At 42.1% G+C, this 20,638-nt stretch overlaps 1 protein-coding gene across 1 annotated transcript in view; it reads right to left on the reverse strand.

Moving 5' to 3' along the window:
- Positions 1–19,075, reverse strand: part of LOC120224347 (kinesin-like protein KIF6) — a gene marked incomplete at its 3' end in the record, with an annotated part of 192,246 nt that extends 173,171 nt beyond the window's left edge. The window contains exons 1-3 of the mRNA XM_039222579.1: positions 18,993–19,075; positions 14,881–14,990; positions 9,776–9,850 (exon numbers count right to left, since the gene is read on the reverse strand). Coding sequence (XP_039078510.1) covers positions 9,776–9,850; positions 14,881–14,990; positions 18,993–19,058 — 251 coding nt within the window. The remainder of the gene's footprint in view (positions 1–9,775; positions 9,851–14,880; positions 14,991–18,992) is intronic.
- Between the last annotated feature and the right edge of the window lie 1,563 nt (positions 19,076–20,638).

Here is a 20,638-nt window from a genome sequence, read left to right on the forward strand (position 1 = left end):
CAAATATTTAAGCTGGGAGTGGAGCCATACTCTTATGCCTCCAAAGTCCTCAGTCTTGACTTATTACACAGTCTCCCACAACTCTTTCTTTAGAGAAAACGTTTAAATTCCTGAAAACTAATCATAACGAATTAATTATCTTAGTCAAATGGTTTCTGATTTCTCTGTTACTTTTTAATTGTCCTATAAATATTGACAACAGAGTATTAAACCAAGACAGGTGTCCTTCAAAGCAGGGGGCCCTGCACACCTGGGGCTCGCACTCAGAAAGCCTGCCCTGGCATTATGGTAAGGTGCTTCCACTTATTTTAGAAAGTGGGAGGTAAATTATAAACAAACACCAAAATTTCAGAACTGTAAAGTTGTTTGGAGTATATCTCAGATGTTTGAAGTACATCTCAGATGTCTGAGAAAGATACCACTAAAGAAAAAATAGCAATGGGGGCGCCTGGGTGGCTCAGTTGGTTAAGCATCCGACTTCTGCTCAGGTCATGATCTCATGGTTCGTGGGTTCGAGCCCCGTGTCGGGCTCTATGCTGATAGCTAGCAAAGAGACTGGAGCTTGCTTCAGATTCTGTGTCTCCCTTTCTCTCTGACCCTCTCCTGCTCATGCTGTCTCTCTCTCTCTCTCTCTCTCTCTCTCTCTCTCTGAAAAATAAATAAAACATTTAAAAAAAATTTTTTAAAAAGAAAAAATAGCAATGAATGCCCTCTGTAAAGCTGTCTGCCTACGTCATAAAATCTCCAACCTGAGTTTTAGTTACTGTAACAGAAGCACTTAGAGGCCTTGTTACAACAGGGGGAACCTGGGTGGCTCAGTCAGTTAAGCGTCTGACTTCAGCTCAGGTCATGATCTTAGCCATTTGTGAGTTCCAGCCCTGCCTCAGGCTCTGTGCACAGAGCAGAGCCTGCTTCAGATCCTCTGCTCCCTCTCTCTGCCCCTCCCCACTCATGCTTCTCTCTCTCTCTCTCTCTCTCTCTCTCTCTCTCTCTCAAAAGTAAAGAAATATTGTAAAACAAACCAACAAAAACTGGAATGTTCTGATTCAGAAGGTCTGCGTGAGGCTAGAGAATCTGCATTCCTAACAAATTCCTAGATGCTGCTGATCTCGGGGCCACTTTGACAACCACCAGACTCAACAAAAAAGCAGCCATCTATCAGGTTATTTCAGCTCCACTGAAAAGGCCTCTGTCTGAGAAACACCTCAGGAAGGAACCAAAAGTAAAACTCCCTTTACAAGAAACAGAGCCCATCACTATGCATTCAGCAAGAAACGGAAGGCTACAGCCCCTGAAGAATAATTCTCTACATACCGATATTCTCATTCCACAATTATTCATTGAATATCCAATATATACCTGTGGCTGTGCTAGGAGCTGAGGATACAGCAGTAAAGACAGAGGAAGAGTGTCTGTGCCTTTACAAAGCTTCCATCTGAGTGGATAGAGGCAGGCAATAAGCAAACGTAACAAGTAAATATGACATAAAGCACAAATCGGTGTTACATGCTACTAAGAAAAAGCACAGGAAGGGTGAGCATGGGGCGGGGGGCTGCTACCTTACACAGTGTGGTCCGGGAAGGCCTGAGAAGACACTTGAGCAAAGACCTGCAGGAAAGGGAGGCAGAGCCAGGAACCGGAGAGAGTTGCAGGCAGACGGAGTAGCAAGTGCAAAGGCCCTGAGCCAGGAATGCGCTTGTTGTGTTTGGGAGACAGCAATATAGAAAAGAGTGTTTTTTATTACTTCTGGACAAGGGAATTTTTCTACTCTCCTCATGGACTAATGCGTAAACTGATACTGAGTATGTGACCTTCGGGATAGGGGGAAGAACACACACAGGTTATTTCTCCATTCCGGTGCCGCAATGTTTTCAGAACTCAACCCTACATAAAATGTAGTTACAATTAACATCGGTTTTTGTGTTCCTTTTGCGTTTTCTTTTCATCTGTGTTCCTATCCAGGAGATTTCTGAGAAGAGCAGCCCAGACGCTTCCAGGCCACAATGAGCAGAAATGAGGGTGCACTGTGCAGAAGTTAGCAATGCCCATACCTCTATATCTACTTAAGGTTCCCTGTGCCCATTCACGTAAATGGCTTCTTACTGCAAGGGCCTGTGGCTCTCTGCCCACACACTTACCCACACCATGTACAGGTGAGGCTACAAATGCCGAGGTGTCGGCACCCCGGAAGCAGCTCCCAACCAATGGACAGGCATGGTTACATACATTGAAGCTGCTGTGGCTCTTGGGTGGGACAGCCCTGAGGCATGTTCTTCGCAGTCCCCCAGAGAACCCCAGTGGGTCTGAGTTCCCGTCGCCCAAAGCAGTCACCTACTCTTTTAACACACCTAATGGTGGCTTCCTTTCCTTCACTGTCTCACTTCCCCTCTCCCCTGCTCGTGCATCCTGCCTCCCCTCCCAAATATACTCCCTTCACATGAATCTTACCCTCAGGATCTGCTTTATTATTTTTATTTTTATTTTTTTAATATTTTTATTTATTTCTAGGAGAGAGAGAGAGACAGCGTGAGCAGGGGAGGGTCAGAGAGAGAGGGAGTCACAGACTGAAACAGGCTCCAGGCTCTGAGCTGGCAGTCAGCACAGAGCCCGACGTGGGGCTCGAACCCACGAACCGCGAGATGATGACCTAAGCGAAAGTCGGACGCTTAACCGACTAAGCCACCCAGGCGCCCCTGCTTTATTAATTTTAAAACTTTTTTCTAAATGTTTGTTTGCTTGTTTGGAGAGAAAGAGAACACATAAGCAGAGAATGGCAGAGGGAGGGAGAGAGAATCCTAAGCAGGCTCCATGCTGTCAGCACAGAGCCGAACGCGGGGCTCCAACTCATGAACCACGAGATCATGACCTCAGTGAAGATGGACGCTTAACCAATGGAGCCATCCAGGTGCCCCTCAGTGGGTTTTAAAAGCTGATATGTGTTCCTGTTTTTAAGCACAAAGCCATGTTCTCAGTGCAGATAAAATTTAAGACAATGCTATACTTAAAAGTTTAAATTTAAGAATAATGATGAAATCACAAAAGCTAGAAACGTAATGTTATCAGGAAATTCAGCATAGCAAGAAATGGCGCCAAGCACAGGTACAAGTTTATAAACAACACATCTGGTGAAGTAGAACTGTGGCCAGAAGTTGGACAGACCTGTGGGAGCCAGTGGGTTCTTGTATAATTTGGTGGTGACCAATGTTTGCTGCTTGAAAGGTAATATTGAGAAAAATAAAGTGTTTACTGGCAGGGATGTTTTGGTGAATGTCTAATGGAATTAGCTTTACTGAGTCCCATGGGGGAGTAGTTTTAGTCTAATGATTCAGATTACCAAATCTACTGAATAGAAGAACATCACACTAATTAGAAAAACAAATGACACCAAAGTTTTCTTTTTTTCAAAGTTTATTTGGGGCACCTGGGTGGCTCAGTCGGCTAAGTGACTTCAGCTCAGGTCATGATCTCACCATTCATGGGTTCGAGCCTAGCGTCGGGCTCTGTGCTGACAACTCAGAGCCTGGAGCCTGCTTTGGATTCTGTGTCTTGCTCTCTCTCTGCCCCTCCCCCACTCACACTCTGTGTGTGTGTCTCCCTCTCTCTCTCTCTCTCAAAATTAACATTAAAATTTTTTTAATTACAAAAATTAAAGTTTATTTGAGAGAGAAATCCTCTATAATTCAATTTTTCCCCCTATAGGTATGGTATCATTTCTTTCTCTTTGCTTTCAGATTTTTTTCTTTGTCTTTAGTGTTCTGAAGTTTAACTATGATTTGTCTTAGAGTGGATTTGAGTTGATCCTGTTCGGAGTTTGCTCGGTTTCTTAAAGCTCTAGATTTAGACCTTTTGCCAAATTTGGAGAGTTTTCAGCCATTACTTCCTTGAATACTTTTCAACCCTGCTCTCTTTCTCCTCTCCTTAGGGACTCTGATGACATGAATATTAGATTTTTGCTAGAGTTCTCACGGGTCCCTGAGGGTTTGTTCACTTTGGGTATTTATTTCGGCCTATTTTCTTTCCATTGTCCATACTGGGTCATTTCTATTGTTACCTCTTCAAATTCATTGACTCTTTTCTCTGACCTCTCCCTCCTGCTGTTTAGCCATCCATCAAACTTTTTATTTTGGTTAGTGTACTTTTCAGTTCTAAATCCCCATTTGGTTCTTCTTTAGATCTTCTATTTTTTTTGCTGAGACTTTAAATCTTTTCATGTGTCTCAAGCATGTTCATAACTGCTCGCGGAAGCATTTTTGTGACAGCTGCTTAAATTCCTTGCTAGACTATTCCAGACCTATGTTATCTACAGACTAGCGTCTGTGGATTATTTCTTCTTATGCGAATTGATATTTTCCTGATATCCCCTCTCTGATAAATGACTTTCATTGTACCCTAGGTAGCTTAGGTATGATGTTAATGAGATTCTAGAACATACTTAAATCTTCTTTTGGCATGCCTCCTCTGACCACATGCTAGTGGGAGAAGCAAGGTGCTACCTCACCACTGTCAGGTGGGGGTGAAGGCTCAAGCTCCCCACACAGTCTTGACACTTGTTGGGAGGGGCCTCATTCCTATGGGTGGAGGTGAGATTTCAGGCTCCCTTTTAGGCCTCATCTGTCACCCCCCTGCATAGGAGAGGGAGGGCACCTCGTTGCTGCCCACTGATACCAGAGCAGGGTGAGGGAGGCCTTGTTACTGCTGGTTGGTGGTGAACCCCAGGATCCCATGTGACTTCCAATGACAACTTGGGGAAGGGAGAGGGAGAAGCTGTTACCTCCACGTGGGGATGAAAGTCTTCCCACTCCTCTGTTACCACACTGGCAGTGGTGGATGGGGTACCTCGTGATAGCCAGGCCTTTGCTATTAGAGTAGGGCTGGGAGATTTTTCCATGGTATCTGGGTGGAGCTGGGCAACTAGTCTCAAAAAGTTTCTGTCTCACTAGGCTGCCCCTTTTCTGGGCCTCTAGCTGTAGAGAACAGACTTTTCTTGCCATTTCTGTCTGAGCCTGTTGGTGTTTCTGGGTTGCCAGCTTTGCCAGCATCTAGGCTCGAGCACATAGGCAAAAAACAAAAACAAAAACCCATGTGATTCCTCAGGTCTGGAGGTCCCCTGGCCAGTCTACCTTCTCAGAATCTTATGTTTCTTTTACATATAATGCCCAGAGTTTTTACTTGTACTTAGTGACAGGAGTAGAGAGAACTGTGTCTACTTCATCTTAGTCAGAAGCCATAAGCTACTGGACGTATTTTTAAAGTGGAAAAGAGCACATATGTCTAATTTTTTCAACACTTAGACTGAAGAAGGTGTTGAAGTTCACAAAGTACATATTTCCTTTCAGCCTCAAAACAATCCTGTAAACTTGGTATTGTTTGCATCTCCCTTTCTCCGAGGGGATAGCTGATTCAGTGACGGGTCTGACCCAGAGTCTCAGGGTAAGTTGGTCACAGGACTGAGGCCAGAGTCAGATTACTCCACTGATGCTGCATTGTTTGGGTCAAAAACGGGGAAGAAGCGTGCATCCACAATAAGATTTGAGTTTATTTCTGTAAGTACTCCTTTGTGCCTTCTCTTCTACCCCATTCTGGTCTCCCTGTCACTGCTCATGCAGCAGGACTGGGCAAGCTATACAACCAACAGCATCAGCACCTGTTTCCTAGAGCCACAGGCTAGAGCCCTGGGGGCATGGTCCTGGCCCCAGTGGGAGGGAGTGTGGGGCTGCCCCTCCCGTAAGAAAAAGTCCTCTACCAAGCCCTGCCCCCCTGACCCCCTGCCCCCTGACCCCGCCCAGCCCCAGCAATGGTATGAGTACTCTCATACATCCTTCTCCAAGTCTGCAGCAGTAACCCTGGGAGCTTGCTTTTTTCCCTTCAGCCCTTACTCGGCATAAACTGAAAGGCTACACTTGGTGTTGTTCAACCCTGGTGAAATCAAAGGTTACAAAGAACTAGTTCAGAGTGACGAACAGCATTTCCAAATTGAGCCTGGCTGGCCTGTTGTACTGCAAATGCTTCGGCCGTCCAAGGCCAGCTATGGGGCCCTCTGTCATTGGCACAACCAATCTCCTTCATGGTGTGCACTCTATTCATTTTGGTCAAACTGTGTTCTCTAAAACACTAGATTTCCAGATTGTTTCAAAAGCATTCACTGCACACTACACATAAGTTTCCCACACCCCAAGCTTTAGGTAACACATAAGATTGGCTGAAGAACTGGAATTCTGACTTTCAAGTGCCTGTGATGGGACCTCAGAAAAGTTTAGACTTCAACATTCTCTCCTTAAATTTTTAACTAAAATCCACCCTCTGGTATGATGTGCCAGGTTTGGCTTGTGGCTTCGGGCATCCCCTGATAGACCACCGCATCCTCCCAAGGTAGATGCACCCCAGCTTGAGAAGCCTAACACTGGGTCAGATGTCAAATAAAAACACAAATTGCTTATACCTGAAATGAATAGAACATTGTGCATCAACTATACTTCAATAATAAAGTTTAAAAAAAGAAAAACTACAAGCTCTTTCATATGGTGCAATACCATACATGATACATACTTGCACATGTACTAAATTTTACCTTTATAAAAAATGAGTCCAAAACCAGTGAGTAAATTAATACAATAAAATGCTGGTTTTGCATGTTACTAAGCAACAGAGGAATGTATTTCAGAAAAATTAAAGTTCAAAAGAGGTAGAATGATAAAATGCCTCCTACTGGGGATGCACTAAATAATAACTGACCACAAAGATGCTTTTAAATTCCAGTGACACAAATGCAAAGCTTTAGAACTTCTCACCACTGGCATGCATTTCTGTAGTCATATTACTTTTTGACTTAAGTAGGAAAAGATGAGTCTAAATAAGTAACGCTCCTGAATTACACAACTTTGTAAAGAAACAACTAAAATTATTTAGCTCTAATTGTATACAGTGACCAGGATTAAGCTCCAATGGGTTAACCCAACAGAACAGCTTTGAAGGGGCCAAGTAGAGTGGCTGAATTTTTGTTGAGCATGTATTCCTAAAGACTAATCTTCATGGGGGAATAGCAGGCATTTCTTAAAAGCATCGAATATCTGTGGGAAATCTGGACCAGGAAAGCAACAGTAGAGCATAAACATTAAAAAGAAAGAAAAGTGTATAGAAAAAAGCCAATTCAAAGGAAGATAACAAATGTATTTAGAGTAAAAAGGGAGGATACCATATCAATAAAGAAGAAGAGACTTTGTTTCCATCTCCTGGAAGTGAAGAATAAAATTGCTAAAATGAAAAATGTGAGAGGCAGGTGACAGAGAATGCACACAGTTGGAGATCAAATCACCACGCTGGAAAACTGAACTAACAAACTCTTTCGGGACTCAGAACCAAAAGACAAAGAGATGGGAACTATGAATGGACAGTTATAATACTGGAAGGAGAGAAGAGGTAGTTCTGGAAATAGAAGTTCCAAAAATATGTTGGAGGGAAGGGAATTATTGTGTTAACTATTAAAGATATTATCAGGGTGATGACCCAACCCTCGAGTTTGAATATATAAAGAGTTTACAGATGGAAATGGCTGAATGAGACAAGAATACATGAATACATGAAAAAAACAGCCATACCTAGACTATCAAGAAATTCACTGATATGAAATCCAATTAAAAAAAGAACAAAATCAAAACGACCTAAAAATTTCCAGAAAGAAAAAAAATGGCATTTCCTAAGAACTCGGTAAGATCCAGATGGACACTGACATCTCTTCAGCGACACTATGAGCAAAGAGGCAATGGAGCAGTGTCCTCATAGTTACAAGAGAAAGGAATTTTTTTTAAGTTTATTTATTTATTTTGTGAGAGAGAGAGAGAGAGAGCAAGTGGGGGAAGGACAGAGAGAAGGGGAGAGAGAGAATCCGAAGCAGGTTCTGTGCTGTCAGTGCAGAGCCTGACATGGTGTTCAAACCTATGAACCATGAGGTCATGACTTGAGCTGAAGTCAGACACTTAACTGACTGAGACTCCCAGGTGGCCTGTGAGAAGAGAATGTATAAGCTAGAATCATTCTATACCCAGTCAAATTCCATTTTAACTGTGAAGGGGGATGAAAAGCTTCCAAAAGTTCCCCAGTCTTGAACTCTCTAAGAAATTATTAGAGGATGATTACCAGCCAAACTCAAAAAAGAATCCAAGAAATAGATAGGAGTATAAAAAACAACGATAAGCAAAGAAACAAGCATTAACTCAGAGGTAAATCTGGATAAGTGCTGATAATAAAAATGATTACCAACAATCCAGAATGTAGTGACCAGTTGGTCCCAACACCGGAAATGGTAAAGGGAGGAAAGGCAAAGTGAAAGTGTGCGAAGTGAGAGACTGACAGGGGGAGAAACGTTAGATATTGAGAAAAAAAATGAATTTAAATATCTGAACTTAAACCACACTGAGCTGAAGTACAACGTATACTTGAGGGACAAAATGAAAATCAGCAGCACTGACAAGTACAATCAAACCAGCAAACAGCAAAAGAGGAAAAAATGGAAAGGGTGGTAAGTGGAAAAAATAAATTAAAACAGGAAGAATGGCCCCAAATATCATTATCAGGGTCATAAAAGATACAAACAGGTTCAAGTAGCCAATTACAGGTCAGAGACTCTGAGTGTGGCTGAAAAGGAAAAGGCCAGCTATATTTTACTTAGACCTTACTTAAAAACAAAAGGTCACAGGGCAGCTGAATTAAGAGACCAAGAAAGACAAACCAGATAAAGGCTAAAAGAAAAAAAGAAGGCAAAAATCGTTTTGGGAAAAATGGGATACAAGGAGGAAAGTAGTACTAAAAAGGACTATTGACAAAAGATAGGCTCCACTAGGAACAATTTGGGCGGCCTGGATGAAAATGCCTGTCATTCTTGAAATCTTGTCATCATCAGGTTGGGTGTCATTGTCAAGTCACTGAACAAAGCAAATCCCAGCCTTTGTGGAGTTTTTGTTCTAGAGCAGGACGGATCAGAACACTAATAAACAACCCAACTAGGTAGTATGTCAGATGGTGATTAAGTGCAAAAAAAAAAAAAAAAAAAATGGGGAAGGGTCAAAGGGAGTGTGATTTCAAATGCAGCTAATAAAGGAAGGCCTTCCTGAGAAGGTGACAAAGGAGCAAGACTTCAAGGACAACCATGCAGATCTCTGAAGGAAGATGATTCCAGGCCGGGGCACCCAGCAAGAGCTGGAGGGGAAGTGGGCTCAAGATGGAAGAGCTTGTTAGTAATGAGAGGAAAGACCAGACATCCAGGAAACTGAAACGAAGGCTCCCTCCCTGAATGATTTTAGGAAATTTCAAAATAAAATGCATGAGGTCAGCTCTCTGAAAAATGACATAACCTAAAAGATTACTTTAGTAGACTACATTAGGAGGCCTCCCAGGTGTCACCCACACCTCATCCTTCATCCGTCAAACCATATGTTTGAAATGCTGTATTGATGAAACAGCACTGAACTTAATAGAAAACCACACCCAGGAGGTCACCACCACTAGCCATGCAATCCTGAGCAGTGTCACTTAATCTCTTCGATCCTCAGAGAGTTATCTTTTAAAATAGGAGTAATAATGGCTATTCTGTCTATCTCACTGGTTTGTTTTGATGCTCAGCTTCTAAATCTAATACAAACAGTTCTATGAATAGTATTAATACTATCATTACATGCCCTGCAGCCTGAGTATATAATTGATACAGCGAACCATCAATTACCTGAAAATTGAAGACAAGATGAAACCACTAACCCATCAAACAAAATATAGGAAATCCTACCTCTCGGCAACTGGTTTGGCAATGTTTTCAAAAATGATCTCTTGGTTTGCACCTTGATCAAAAATTCTTTGAAATCTGCAAATAAGAAAGTGGTGATTATTTAAAGGCTAAGCTTCAAACACATTTGGATTAATATTTTTTTCTCCCCAAAAGCTTTGTAAATGACCCCATATTTACATCACTGGGCTTACCTAACCTAACACAATGTTTGCCCTGTAGTCCCAACCACACTGCACTGTTGTACCCCTGTACACACATGGTGGGTAAACAGTATTGCTTTGACAAGATCTGCACAATAAATCCCTCTGAAAAACTGCAGCGGCTTTGAACCAAATAATAAACTGTGTGTTCTTTAGGTCTCAAGAGGGACAGTGTCTGCAACTGGCATCAAATTTCAAATCCAGATAAGTACGTGAAATGGAAACCCAAGAACAGGATGTAAACAGCCAAAGAACTTCTGATGTCTGACCTGTAAGGAAAGAACGCAGCTGTGAAATGTATGCTTATTGCACTTGGCTTTAAAATCGTGAACTGAGGTTGATTTTCCATTAATGGGGTGCTGCATTAGCCACTTAATTCATGGGATAGTTTTGTCCCATTTGGTTGATCGTGAATCAAAAGTCCAAAAGTAAATGAAGACAGACCTGTCCTGAAAAGAGAAGTCTTGATCAGATTGGCAAGGCCAGGGCCCCGGGGAGGTAGAAGGGTACCAATGCTGCTCTTCTCCCAGTAGCACCGTGACTGAGCTTAGTACAGGGGCACAGGCACAGTGGGAAACCTGGGGGAGGAGACACACAATATTCGTTTATAGTGTGGTAAGTTGCTACCAGCAAGTATGGTCCTCATTAAAGGATCATGAACAGGGGTGCCTGGGTGGCTCAGTGGGTTAAGCATCTGACTCCTGATTTTGGCTCAGGTCATGACCTCACAGTTTGTGAGTTCGAGCCCTGCATTCGGCTCTCTGCTGTCAGCATGGAGTCCATTTGGAATTCTCTCTCTCCCGTTTTCTCATCCTTCTCTTGCTTTCTCTTTCTCTCTCTTTCAAAAATAAATAAACACTTAAAAAATCATGAAGAAAGAGAGAAATGGGGAAGGAAAGGAGGAGGGGGAGAAGGGAGAGAAAGAAGAGAAGCATAAGCAAATAGGGCAAAATGTTAACAATTGGTGAATCCCCCACCAAGAGTATAGGAGAGGCAATTGCACTATTCTTCCACCTCTTCTGCATAAATTTTTTCAAAATCAAAATTAGGGGTGGTGTGGCTTTAAAGCAAAAGGTGTAAAACAAACATGTTGAGGGCATCTGAAGCAGCTTTCAGAGTGTCCTGGGAAGCTTTGGTCTACGTGTCCCACTTGTGACTCAAAAGTGAGTCGGGCACATGTTCAACTACAGTAGAGACTACATGAAATGTGGGACTCTTTGAACTGCGAAGGAGTTCAGAAGAACGTCTGGAGCTGGGCAAGAAAGATAAATGGCATGAAATTCATTGTCTTTAATCAACGTTAACTTCAAAAGTTCCTCATAGCTTATCAACCTCCCTTTTGAAGAAGCAAACAATGAAACCATACAAAGAGAGACTGTCTGACCCTCTGCCTACAATGCCATTTTGCAGGCAGGATTATATCTTAGACAGCAGTACTTACCAACTGTGCCCAGAACGCTCCTCAGAACGCGTGAGAGGCACAGCTTCCGATATGAATGCTGACCTAACACAGGGGGTGTGGCTGCTCAAATGCTCATCTGAGCACAGAGTCAACAGTGCTTTTGAGGATGATGATGATAAGGCGGATTTGCCTCTTTTACCAGGCTGGTGATGGCTGAGTGATTAATCAGCCATTCCCAAATCCACCTCCCTAATAGGAATTACATCTACTGCCATGCAAAGAGATGGCAGGCATTTCAATAAAGACCAAATATCATCATCCCCAAATATTTTATTTTATATAATGTAGTTACATAGTAATTTGAAAAGTCATAATGATCAGCTAGCTTCTGAAAATCATGGAAGAACAAAATAGAATCATAGACGTTCATAAGTTCAGTGGAATCTTTTACAGAGGAGGAAGCTGAGGTCCAGGAAGATAAAGCAATTTACCCGTGGTCCTGGAGCTAATTGGTAATGGTCCCTGAGACATAACTTAAGTGTTCTGATTCCGTGGAGGTCTTTTCACTTATTAGGAAGTTGCATAGGCTTTTTCTAAATTCCATTTCAAATTTGGCATATGCTGATCTCTTCCCATCCCAAACCTGTTCTTCCTGATCCTCCACATCCTAGTAAATAACAACTCCATCCTTCTAAACATTCAGGCCAAAACTTTTAGGGTACCCTTGACTCCTCTCCTTCCACTATACTCTATATCCAACCCATCAGCTAACTCTGTCAGCTCTAATCTTCAAAATACATCTAGAATCACCTATTTCTCAACATTTTCACTTGCTACTACCCCAGCCCAAGTGACTATAATTTCTTGCCTGGTCTCTCTTGAAACAGCTATCTGAGTAGAATCTTACAGTCTGTTTTCCACATGCCAGGAGAAATGATCCTGCTAAAACATAAGGGAAATTATTTTATTCTTCTGCTCAAAACCCTCCATCACCTTCCCATAACATTTTGGGAGAAAAAAAACTTACAATGACTGCTTCCCCAAAAGAATCCTTACAGTGACTTATAGGACTCCCTATGATCTGGTCCCTCTGTCACCCCTTTAACCTTCTTCTTCCCCTCTCTCCCCTTTGCTCACTCTCCTGTAGCCACATAGATCCCTCTACTCTTCCTCAGACATGCCAGCACTCTCCCACCTCAGGGACTCAGTCTTCGTATCTCCTTTGCCTGGAATCCCAATCAGATAGCTGAATGTCTGACTTCCTCACCTCCTTCAAGTTCAACTAGCACCTTCCTGTAATATCTTCCCTGACTGCCCTACGACCACTGAAACCATCCCTTCCCTTTGCTGCCCCTCTTCTAGCACTTCTTATTCCCCTGCCTGCCATATTTTTTCTCTGTGGCACTTAACACTTTCTGACATACATTGTACTTCTGATCTCCCTGACCACCTCCTCCCACTAAAATGTAAGCACCATAGGAGCAGGGCCTTTGCTGCATTCCCTGCTGTATTCCTAGCCATTATACAGCATACGGTGGAGGGTCAATAAATACTGATTGATTGAATGAATGAATTTTCTTGGGAGAAAACACCCTTAAATGCTGAAATATTTATCTCTGAACACGGGCTTAAGTTAAATAATTTATCAATTTCTTTATTCAAAATACTAAAGCCAATATCTTTAATCTAGAGATTTAGAAAAAATGAATAAGAGAATTAAAAATAAGCAAATAGGGGTGCCTGGGTGGCTCAGTCAGTTAAGCACCTGACTCTTGATTTCGGCTCAGGTCATGATCTCATGGTTCATGAGATCAAGCCCCATGTTGGGCTCTGGGCTGACATCACAGAGCCTACCTGGGATCCTCTCTCTCCCTCTCTGTCTGCCCCCTCGTCCTACTCTCTTTGTCTCTCAAAATAAATAAATAACATTTTTAAAAAACAGCCTGGAGAGAAATGCAAGACAGCAATTACGATTCCTTCAGCAGGACCCATAAATCCACTCCCTAAATTCAGGCAGAGATCAAATATGGCTTTAACTTGGGCTCGAACTGCTTTAAAAGTCAAAAGTAGGGGTAAAAGAAAACAGCACAATCTGAAACTAGAGAATAAAGGCAGCATGAAGTAGTCCAAATCCCTTAATTCAAAGCCTGGCTACTCAAAGAGAATCTGGACCACAGGCACTGAAGACAATCCAGGGTTGGCTATTGGGAACTTTGCACCTGATCCCTACAGTTCAGTACTGTCCAAAAGAAATACCATGCAATCCAGAAATGTGAGCATATATGTAATTTAAAATTTTCCAATAGCTACTGTTTTTTAAAAAAAGAAACAGGTAAAATCAATTTTAATAATCCACTTTTAATCCAATATATCCCAAAACATTATCATTTTTTTAAAATGTGCTTTCGTTGTTTTTGAGAGAGAGACATAGAGCACAAGTGAGGAAGGGGCAGAGAGAGAGGGAAACACAGAATCTGAAGCAGGCTCCAGGCTCTGAGCTGCCAGCACAGAGCCTGACACAGGGCTCAAACGCACAAACCCCAAGATCATGACCTGAGCCAAAGTCTGATGCTTAAAGGACTGAGCCACCCAGATGCCCCCCCAAAATGTTATCATTTTAATATGCAATCAATATGAAAAAACTCTTGAGATGTTTTACATTAATTTTTTTTTTTTTTTTTTTTTACACTAAAAATTAAAAAATAATTAATATATTTTAAAATAAAAGCACATCCCAGTTCAGGCTATAGCTACAGTTCAAGTGCTTAAGAGCTACCTGTGGCTAGTGGCCACTACATTAGACAATACTGTTATGGAGTGTACATATGAGCATATGAGGTCAATATATCATTTATGTCACAGAGAAGGCTCATCCATACAGGACACAAATTATACCTTAAGTTCTTGTCTTTANCAAATTATACCTTAAGTTCTTGACTTTAGGGGCACCTGGGTGGCTCAGTAGGTTGAGCGTCCGACTTCGGCTCAGGTCATGATCTCACGGTTCGTAGGTTCGAGCCCCGCGTTGGGCTCTGTGCTGACAGCCAGCTCAGAGCCCGGAGCCTGTCTTTGGATACTGTGTCTCCCTCTCTCTCTGCCCCTCCTCTGCTCATGGTCTCTCTCTCTCTCTCTCTCTCTCTCTCTCTGTCTCTCAGAAATAAATAAAAACATTAAAAAAAAAGTTCTTGACTTTAATAAAGTTTAGTCCTACAATGAGCTTCCTATAAGAGTCTAACCATAGTGGGCCAAGGAGGAAAAGAACAGCACTAGATAAGCAGATACAGCAAAGAAACGCAGGGATCCTGGGATGGCATCCTGGATGGAGACATACACCCTCTTTTCAACTCTGGGCACAGCAATGAAAAGACAACTTGAAATCTACCTACCAGACAAGATAGAGAACCATTCTCCCTGAGAAATGGCACTCATGATTTCATGGTGGATATTAATGCACCACAAGAGTCCAATAGTGAAACAGAAATGAAAGAGAAAGATAAACTTACTTAAATTTGTAGTTTTCTCGCTTATTATTCACAAATCCATCTGCCAAATCACGAGGCACGATAATTTCCAAGGTAGGTGTTAATTTTTCATCTTCGTCTATGGAATAAATCTGCAAAGATGAAGATAACAAATGAATATGGCACGGTGAAATTAAGGCTTGAACTATGAACATGTTATCATGATAGGCATTGTAATTGTACAAAAAAATTATACTTTCAAGATAGACCACAACCTACTATAATTTGGATAATTTTCCTCTGAATCGTGTGCACACTCAAAACAAATATATGGAACTGGAAAAGAGGTGAAACCTAAATTGGTGCTCTACCAAAGTTCAGCTCCCCTTTGAAAGATCTAGTATTCCAATCTGAGCATTTGAGTATCTCTGTTGTAGAGAAACTAATAGTTCTGAAAGCAGGACATTAATCAAAGTACTGCTTTGAAATTATGTACCAAAAGTTAACATCTTACTACAACCAACAAGCCTTTCTGAGCATTTACAAAGTGGCTGAGGCAGATCAAAGGACTGGGTCTGAGACTTCTCAGAGAGCTCACAAGAATGCTCTAATTCAAGTTATATTCAAAGCAGCCCAAGTTTCCGTGAGACATATTCAGGCATTTGATAAAAGACATGTGGTTTCAAAAGACATATGTAATTCATGTCTTTGATGTCATCTTCAAGGTTCTCCTCCCAGCTCAGTCACTAATTAGCAAGGGACCTAGGAGAAATCACTTAACCTCTCTAAACTGATATGGAAATGAAGCGTCTCCACCAGCCCCCTTACAATTGTAAATGCTCTGATTCTCTTCTCCGTTACCTACTCCTTTATTTACTGGCCAGAAAAATCAAGACTCAAGCCTATAAAGAGGTCATGTGGAATAAAGAATAGAGTAAGATTTGGTACTCAAAGACTTGTGTCCAATTCTGAGCTCAATTTACCAGCTGTGTGACCAGCCACCACATTCAGAATCTCAGTTCCTTTATCCATAAAATGAGGAAAACAGAATTGCCACCCTTACAAGACTGCTGTGGGGATAAATGATGTCATGGAAATGGAAGCATTTTGTAATGCACCATAAAAAATGTTAGTCATTAGATTTAGCTTTTTTTTTTTTTTTGAAAAAGACTTCTTGTCTTTCACCAGGAAATAAAATTCTTTCTGACAGGCAATATTTCCTGTTTAAGACTCATTTAGATGCTTGATTATGGGGGAAAAGTCATATTCTTAAACAAGTAAAAGCCTGCCTGAATCTCCCAAAAGTCTAAATAATGTTCCTAAGCAGATTTTTATTGAACTCTCTCACTTAAAATGTGAAGAATTCATGCAGAAAAGTCATCCTGTAAAACAAAATTATTTGTAGAAAGTAATGGCATCAGGTCTGAGACTTTTCCATGGCTAAGTTTTCTCAAGAGACATTTAAAAATTATATCCTGTAGGGTACTACATACACACAAAAAAGTTAATGGCTACACAGGTGAGCGAAAGGGGTGTGTAAGACATGAAACATACAAGAGTGAGGCACTCCTTATAATGCGAGTCACACGTTTTCGAAAATTCTGTAACATTCAGTGCTCACAAGACAGAAAAGACCATCGACTACAGTAAAAACAGTGATCCCTCTACCTCCGTGATTAAGCCATTCTTTGAGGCATTAAAGAAAAGTCCCTCTCAGCCAGAAAGGGACTTTATATATTCAGTCATAACAATACTTACTTGAGACACAGTGGGATTGATATACCTAGAAGACAATTAGAAGAAATGCAAAAAAGAATGTAACCATGTTTTTAAAATGTATTAAAAGCACTGCACAAATGAAAAGCATGGCCATTGCTAAAATTATCAGAGGTTTGTCTAATGCATCTTCTGAGTTACCATTCTATAAATTATCATTTACTCTATAGTGCCTTAAGAAATAAGACTAATGAAGTCATGCAGTCACAAAATGAAGAGGAAAGAAAACTACCTTTGAATTACTCTTGGGGGAATGTTACAGACAGCATTTCTTGTCAAAGGAACAACCATACCTCTCTCAGGAGCAAAAAGATAGGATACTAAAAGCAGGATTTCTAAAGAAAATCAGGGATACACTAACTCAAAATGCATTCATCTGTGTTCTCTTATTTTTGAGTATGTGGCATAATGTTGCAACTTGGTAAGAATCTGCCATTATAAAAATACAGTACGAGATACACAAATACTCCGCGGAGTATCAAGCAATCCATTCCACAGGACCTCACCAAAGAAATGCAAAAGAAGGGGGCACCTGGGTGGCTCAGTCAGTTTGGCATCCTTGGTTTCAGCTTAGGTCATGATCTTGCAGTTTCCTGAGTTCGAATCCTGTGTCAGGCTCTGGGCTGGCAGCACAGAGCTTGCTTGGGATTCTCCCTCTCCTCCTCTCTCTGCCCCTTCCCCACTCACCCTGTCTCTGTCTCTCTCAAAATAAATAAATAAACTTTTTTTAAAAATGCAAAAGAAAGCAGAGTAAAATACCCAAACACTGCACTTTAAAAAAGAAAGTTCAAAGTTACCTCCAAGGTTCTCTATCAACCCCTTCTGTACCCCTATTCCCACCCCAACCCCTCCCCCAATCTCAAAGCACCTGCTTCCCACTGCTGAATCTATGCAGTCAAGCCCAATATTTTTGGCTAAGAGCCTGAAGAGGTACATAGGGACTTTACATATAAAACACTTGGTATGGATAATGCACTTTTAAAAACCTTGTAAGTGAATATAATAGGAGAGAAAATGGGAAGATATCCATGGTTTCTTTCTACACTGTTTTATCCCTTAAAAAAAAAAAAAAAAAAAGCCAGTATTTACTTTGGAGTTTTCTCATGCATCTTATCTTAAAGTATTCCACGAGTAAAAAGACTGTTCATGATGATGGTGACAAAGATGCCATATTTCTTGCTTTAAATACATAAATTACACAAGGCAAATGCTACATTAGGATATACTATGTTACACACATACACACTGTGCATATGGGATAGATATAAAATATTAATAATATACCCATACTCATGAGTAAGTTCCAGATTGCCCTTACCTACTCTACTTTGGGAGGCAAACAAAAAAAGTTTTGTCTGAAGAGCAAAGAACTTTGGATCCTTAATTAAAATCAGGGTTTTGCCACTCACTGGATGGATGGCTTGGCCACATTATTTAATCTACCTGAGACTCAGTTTCCTCATCTACAAAATGAGGACAATGACATCAACATTCTCACCAACCTGAGAATCAGAGATAATGCAGACAAAACACCTGAGTGGTAAGAATGACGATGCTCTTTCTAGGGAGAAAAACGAGACAAAACAAAACAGGTCTTGAAACCTTTAAGAAGCACACCAAATGGCTCTGCTCAAGGCAAGAGCAATGACTTAACACTTTCCGTACCTCTGTCTTTAGCACCCTAGAGGAAGCATCTAGTAAATGCTCAGTTAATATTTTCAGAATGAAGAGGATTATGTGTATTCTTTGTTTAGGGACGCAGAAATATCTACATCTCCAATAAGTATACGTCAAAGGTGCATGTTTGTGTTGCACAACGACGATGAAGTTAGGCAACAAATTCCTAAGAGCCCACCTTTCGCAGAGTCAGAGCGCTGTTTGGTTTTGGTCTGTGGATCTACCTACATTATCTGTAACATCTCAGACGTGTATGGACTTGCATATCTTGCTGACACGTTCTGCCCGGGTGAGAAACATACTTTTGGGCGCATCTGTGTGCAGAGTGTGCAGAGCGGCGTGACCGCTCCGCAGAAAAGTGGGATAAGGGTGCCATGTTGAGGCGCGCTCCCGGGGTGCGCGCACAGGCGCACACACGCACCGTCCTCCACGCGTGAACACGCGTGCCCCGGGGCCCGTGTGGGGGTCTGTGCACAGCGTCCGCGCCCGGGGCGGGGAAGAAGGTACTCTTGCCGGACCAGACCGGCCTGGGTGTCTGCCCGCGTCCCTGACAGCAGGGCGCTGGGGTCTGCGTGGCGGCCCGGGCGCCTTAGCAGAGTGTGAGGGACAAGTGCCAACCCCCCGTCCCAGCCTAGCGCCCCACGTGCTGTCCCTCCCCTGCCTGGGAGGCCCCGCCGCGCCGCCACTCTCGCTGCCCGTACCCCTTGTTGCTGTTTCCGGACAGTGGGCTTCACCCTCGCGAAAATCTGGATGGTCTGCTTCACCATCTCATCCCGGTTCTGCACTGACCCTTGACCTCTCTCAGGCTCTGGTTCCCAAAACTTCAGAACCCCACCACTTCCGGCGAGCTGAGCCTTAGCAACAGTAACTATGGACGCTACCCAAGGAGCACCGCGCCAACCGGGACCGCCTCCTCTCCCTAATTGGTTGCTGAAGGTAGATGCGGCTGAAGGGAAGCACTGAGGGGCGGGGGTTGGGGCGGGGGTTGGGGTGGGGCCGAGCGGAGAGTGCTGCGCACGCGCCGAAGCAAGGTCTGGGCACCAGGTTTAGCTCCACAGCTGGCCTACAGAGTGGTTAATGGGGTGACAACCACCATGCCTCGCCCTGTTCCTTAATCCATTCTTTCTCTGTGCCAACACCTCTTTTTAACACTAAAGTTATTCTGTTTTTCATTATTCATTCATTGAAGAAATGTCACTTGATCTGTGACAAGCAACATACTGGCTGGGGATGATCTGAGCTGAGCAACACTGACTCTGCCCCCTTAGCGATGAGGGTCTGATGAAGGAGGCAGCTTTTCAACAGGAAGTTACAAGTTACCGGGGGTTGGGCATGGGATTCTATGGAAGGCACCTCCCCAATCTCTGTTTTGGAAGAGGCCAAGCCTGGAAGAGAGAGGGACTACTTGCCATGCAATGGTCCTGTCAAGAAGGGATGGGCTCCCTTGTGCACTGTTAGTGGGAATGTAAATTTGTGCAGCCGCTATAGAAAACAGGATGGAGGTTCCTCAAAAAATTAAAAATAGCACTGCCATATGATCCAGCAACTCCTCTGGAAATATATCCAAAAGATTTGAAAGCTGGATGCCAAAGAGATCACTGCACTCCCACATTCACTGCAGTGTTAGCCAAGACATAGAAACAACTTCTGTGTTCATCAGTGGATGAATGGATAAAGAAAATGTGATATGTTTGTTTTTATATATTATTTTATATGAATATTATTTTTATATATTATTTATTTTCCATGTGTAATGGAATATGTACATATATACAATGCATTTCTGGAATAAAAAAATAAACAAGGAAATCCTACCATTTGCAACTACACAGAAGAAACTGGAGGGCATTATGTTAAGTGAAATAACTTAGAAGGAGAAAGGCAAATAGTATATGATCTCACTTATCTGTAGAATCTGAAAGAGCTGAACTCATAGAAACAGAGAGTAGAATAGGTTTCCAGGGGCTGGGGGTAGGGGAAATGGGGAGAGAGTGGTCAGAGGGACAAACTGCCAGTCATAAGACAAATAAGTTCTGGGGATCTAATGTACAGCAGAGTGACTATAGTTAACAATATTGTATTATACCTTGAAAATTGCATAGACAGTAAATCTTAAATATTCTCATCTGAAAAACAAATGGAAATTATGTAAAGTGATGGAGGTGTTAACTAACCTTATTGTGATAACCATTTCACAATACAGGTTCCTGACTTACAATGGTTTGACCAATGATTTTTCATCTTTATGATGGTGCCAAAGCAGAGTGCATTTAGTAGAGAACTGTACTTAGAATTTTGAATTTTGATCTTTTCCTAGGTTGATGATATGCAATATTATACTGTCTGA

This window comes from Hyaena hyaena, unplaced genomic scaffold (assembly GCF_003009895.1).
Source record: "Hyaena hyaena isolate Hyena2069 unplaced genomic scaffold, ASM300989v1 scaffold_1161, whole genome shotgun sequence".
Lineage (NCBI taxonomy): Eukaryota > Metazoa > Chordata > Mammalia > Carnivora > Hyaenidae > Hyaena > Hyaena hyaena.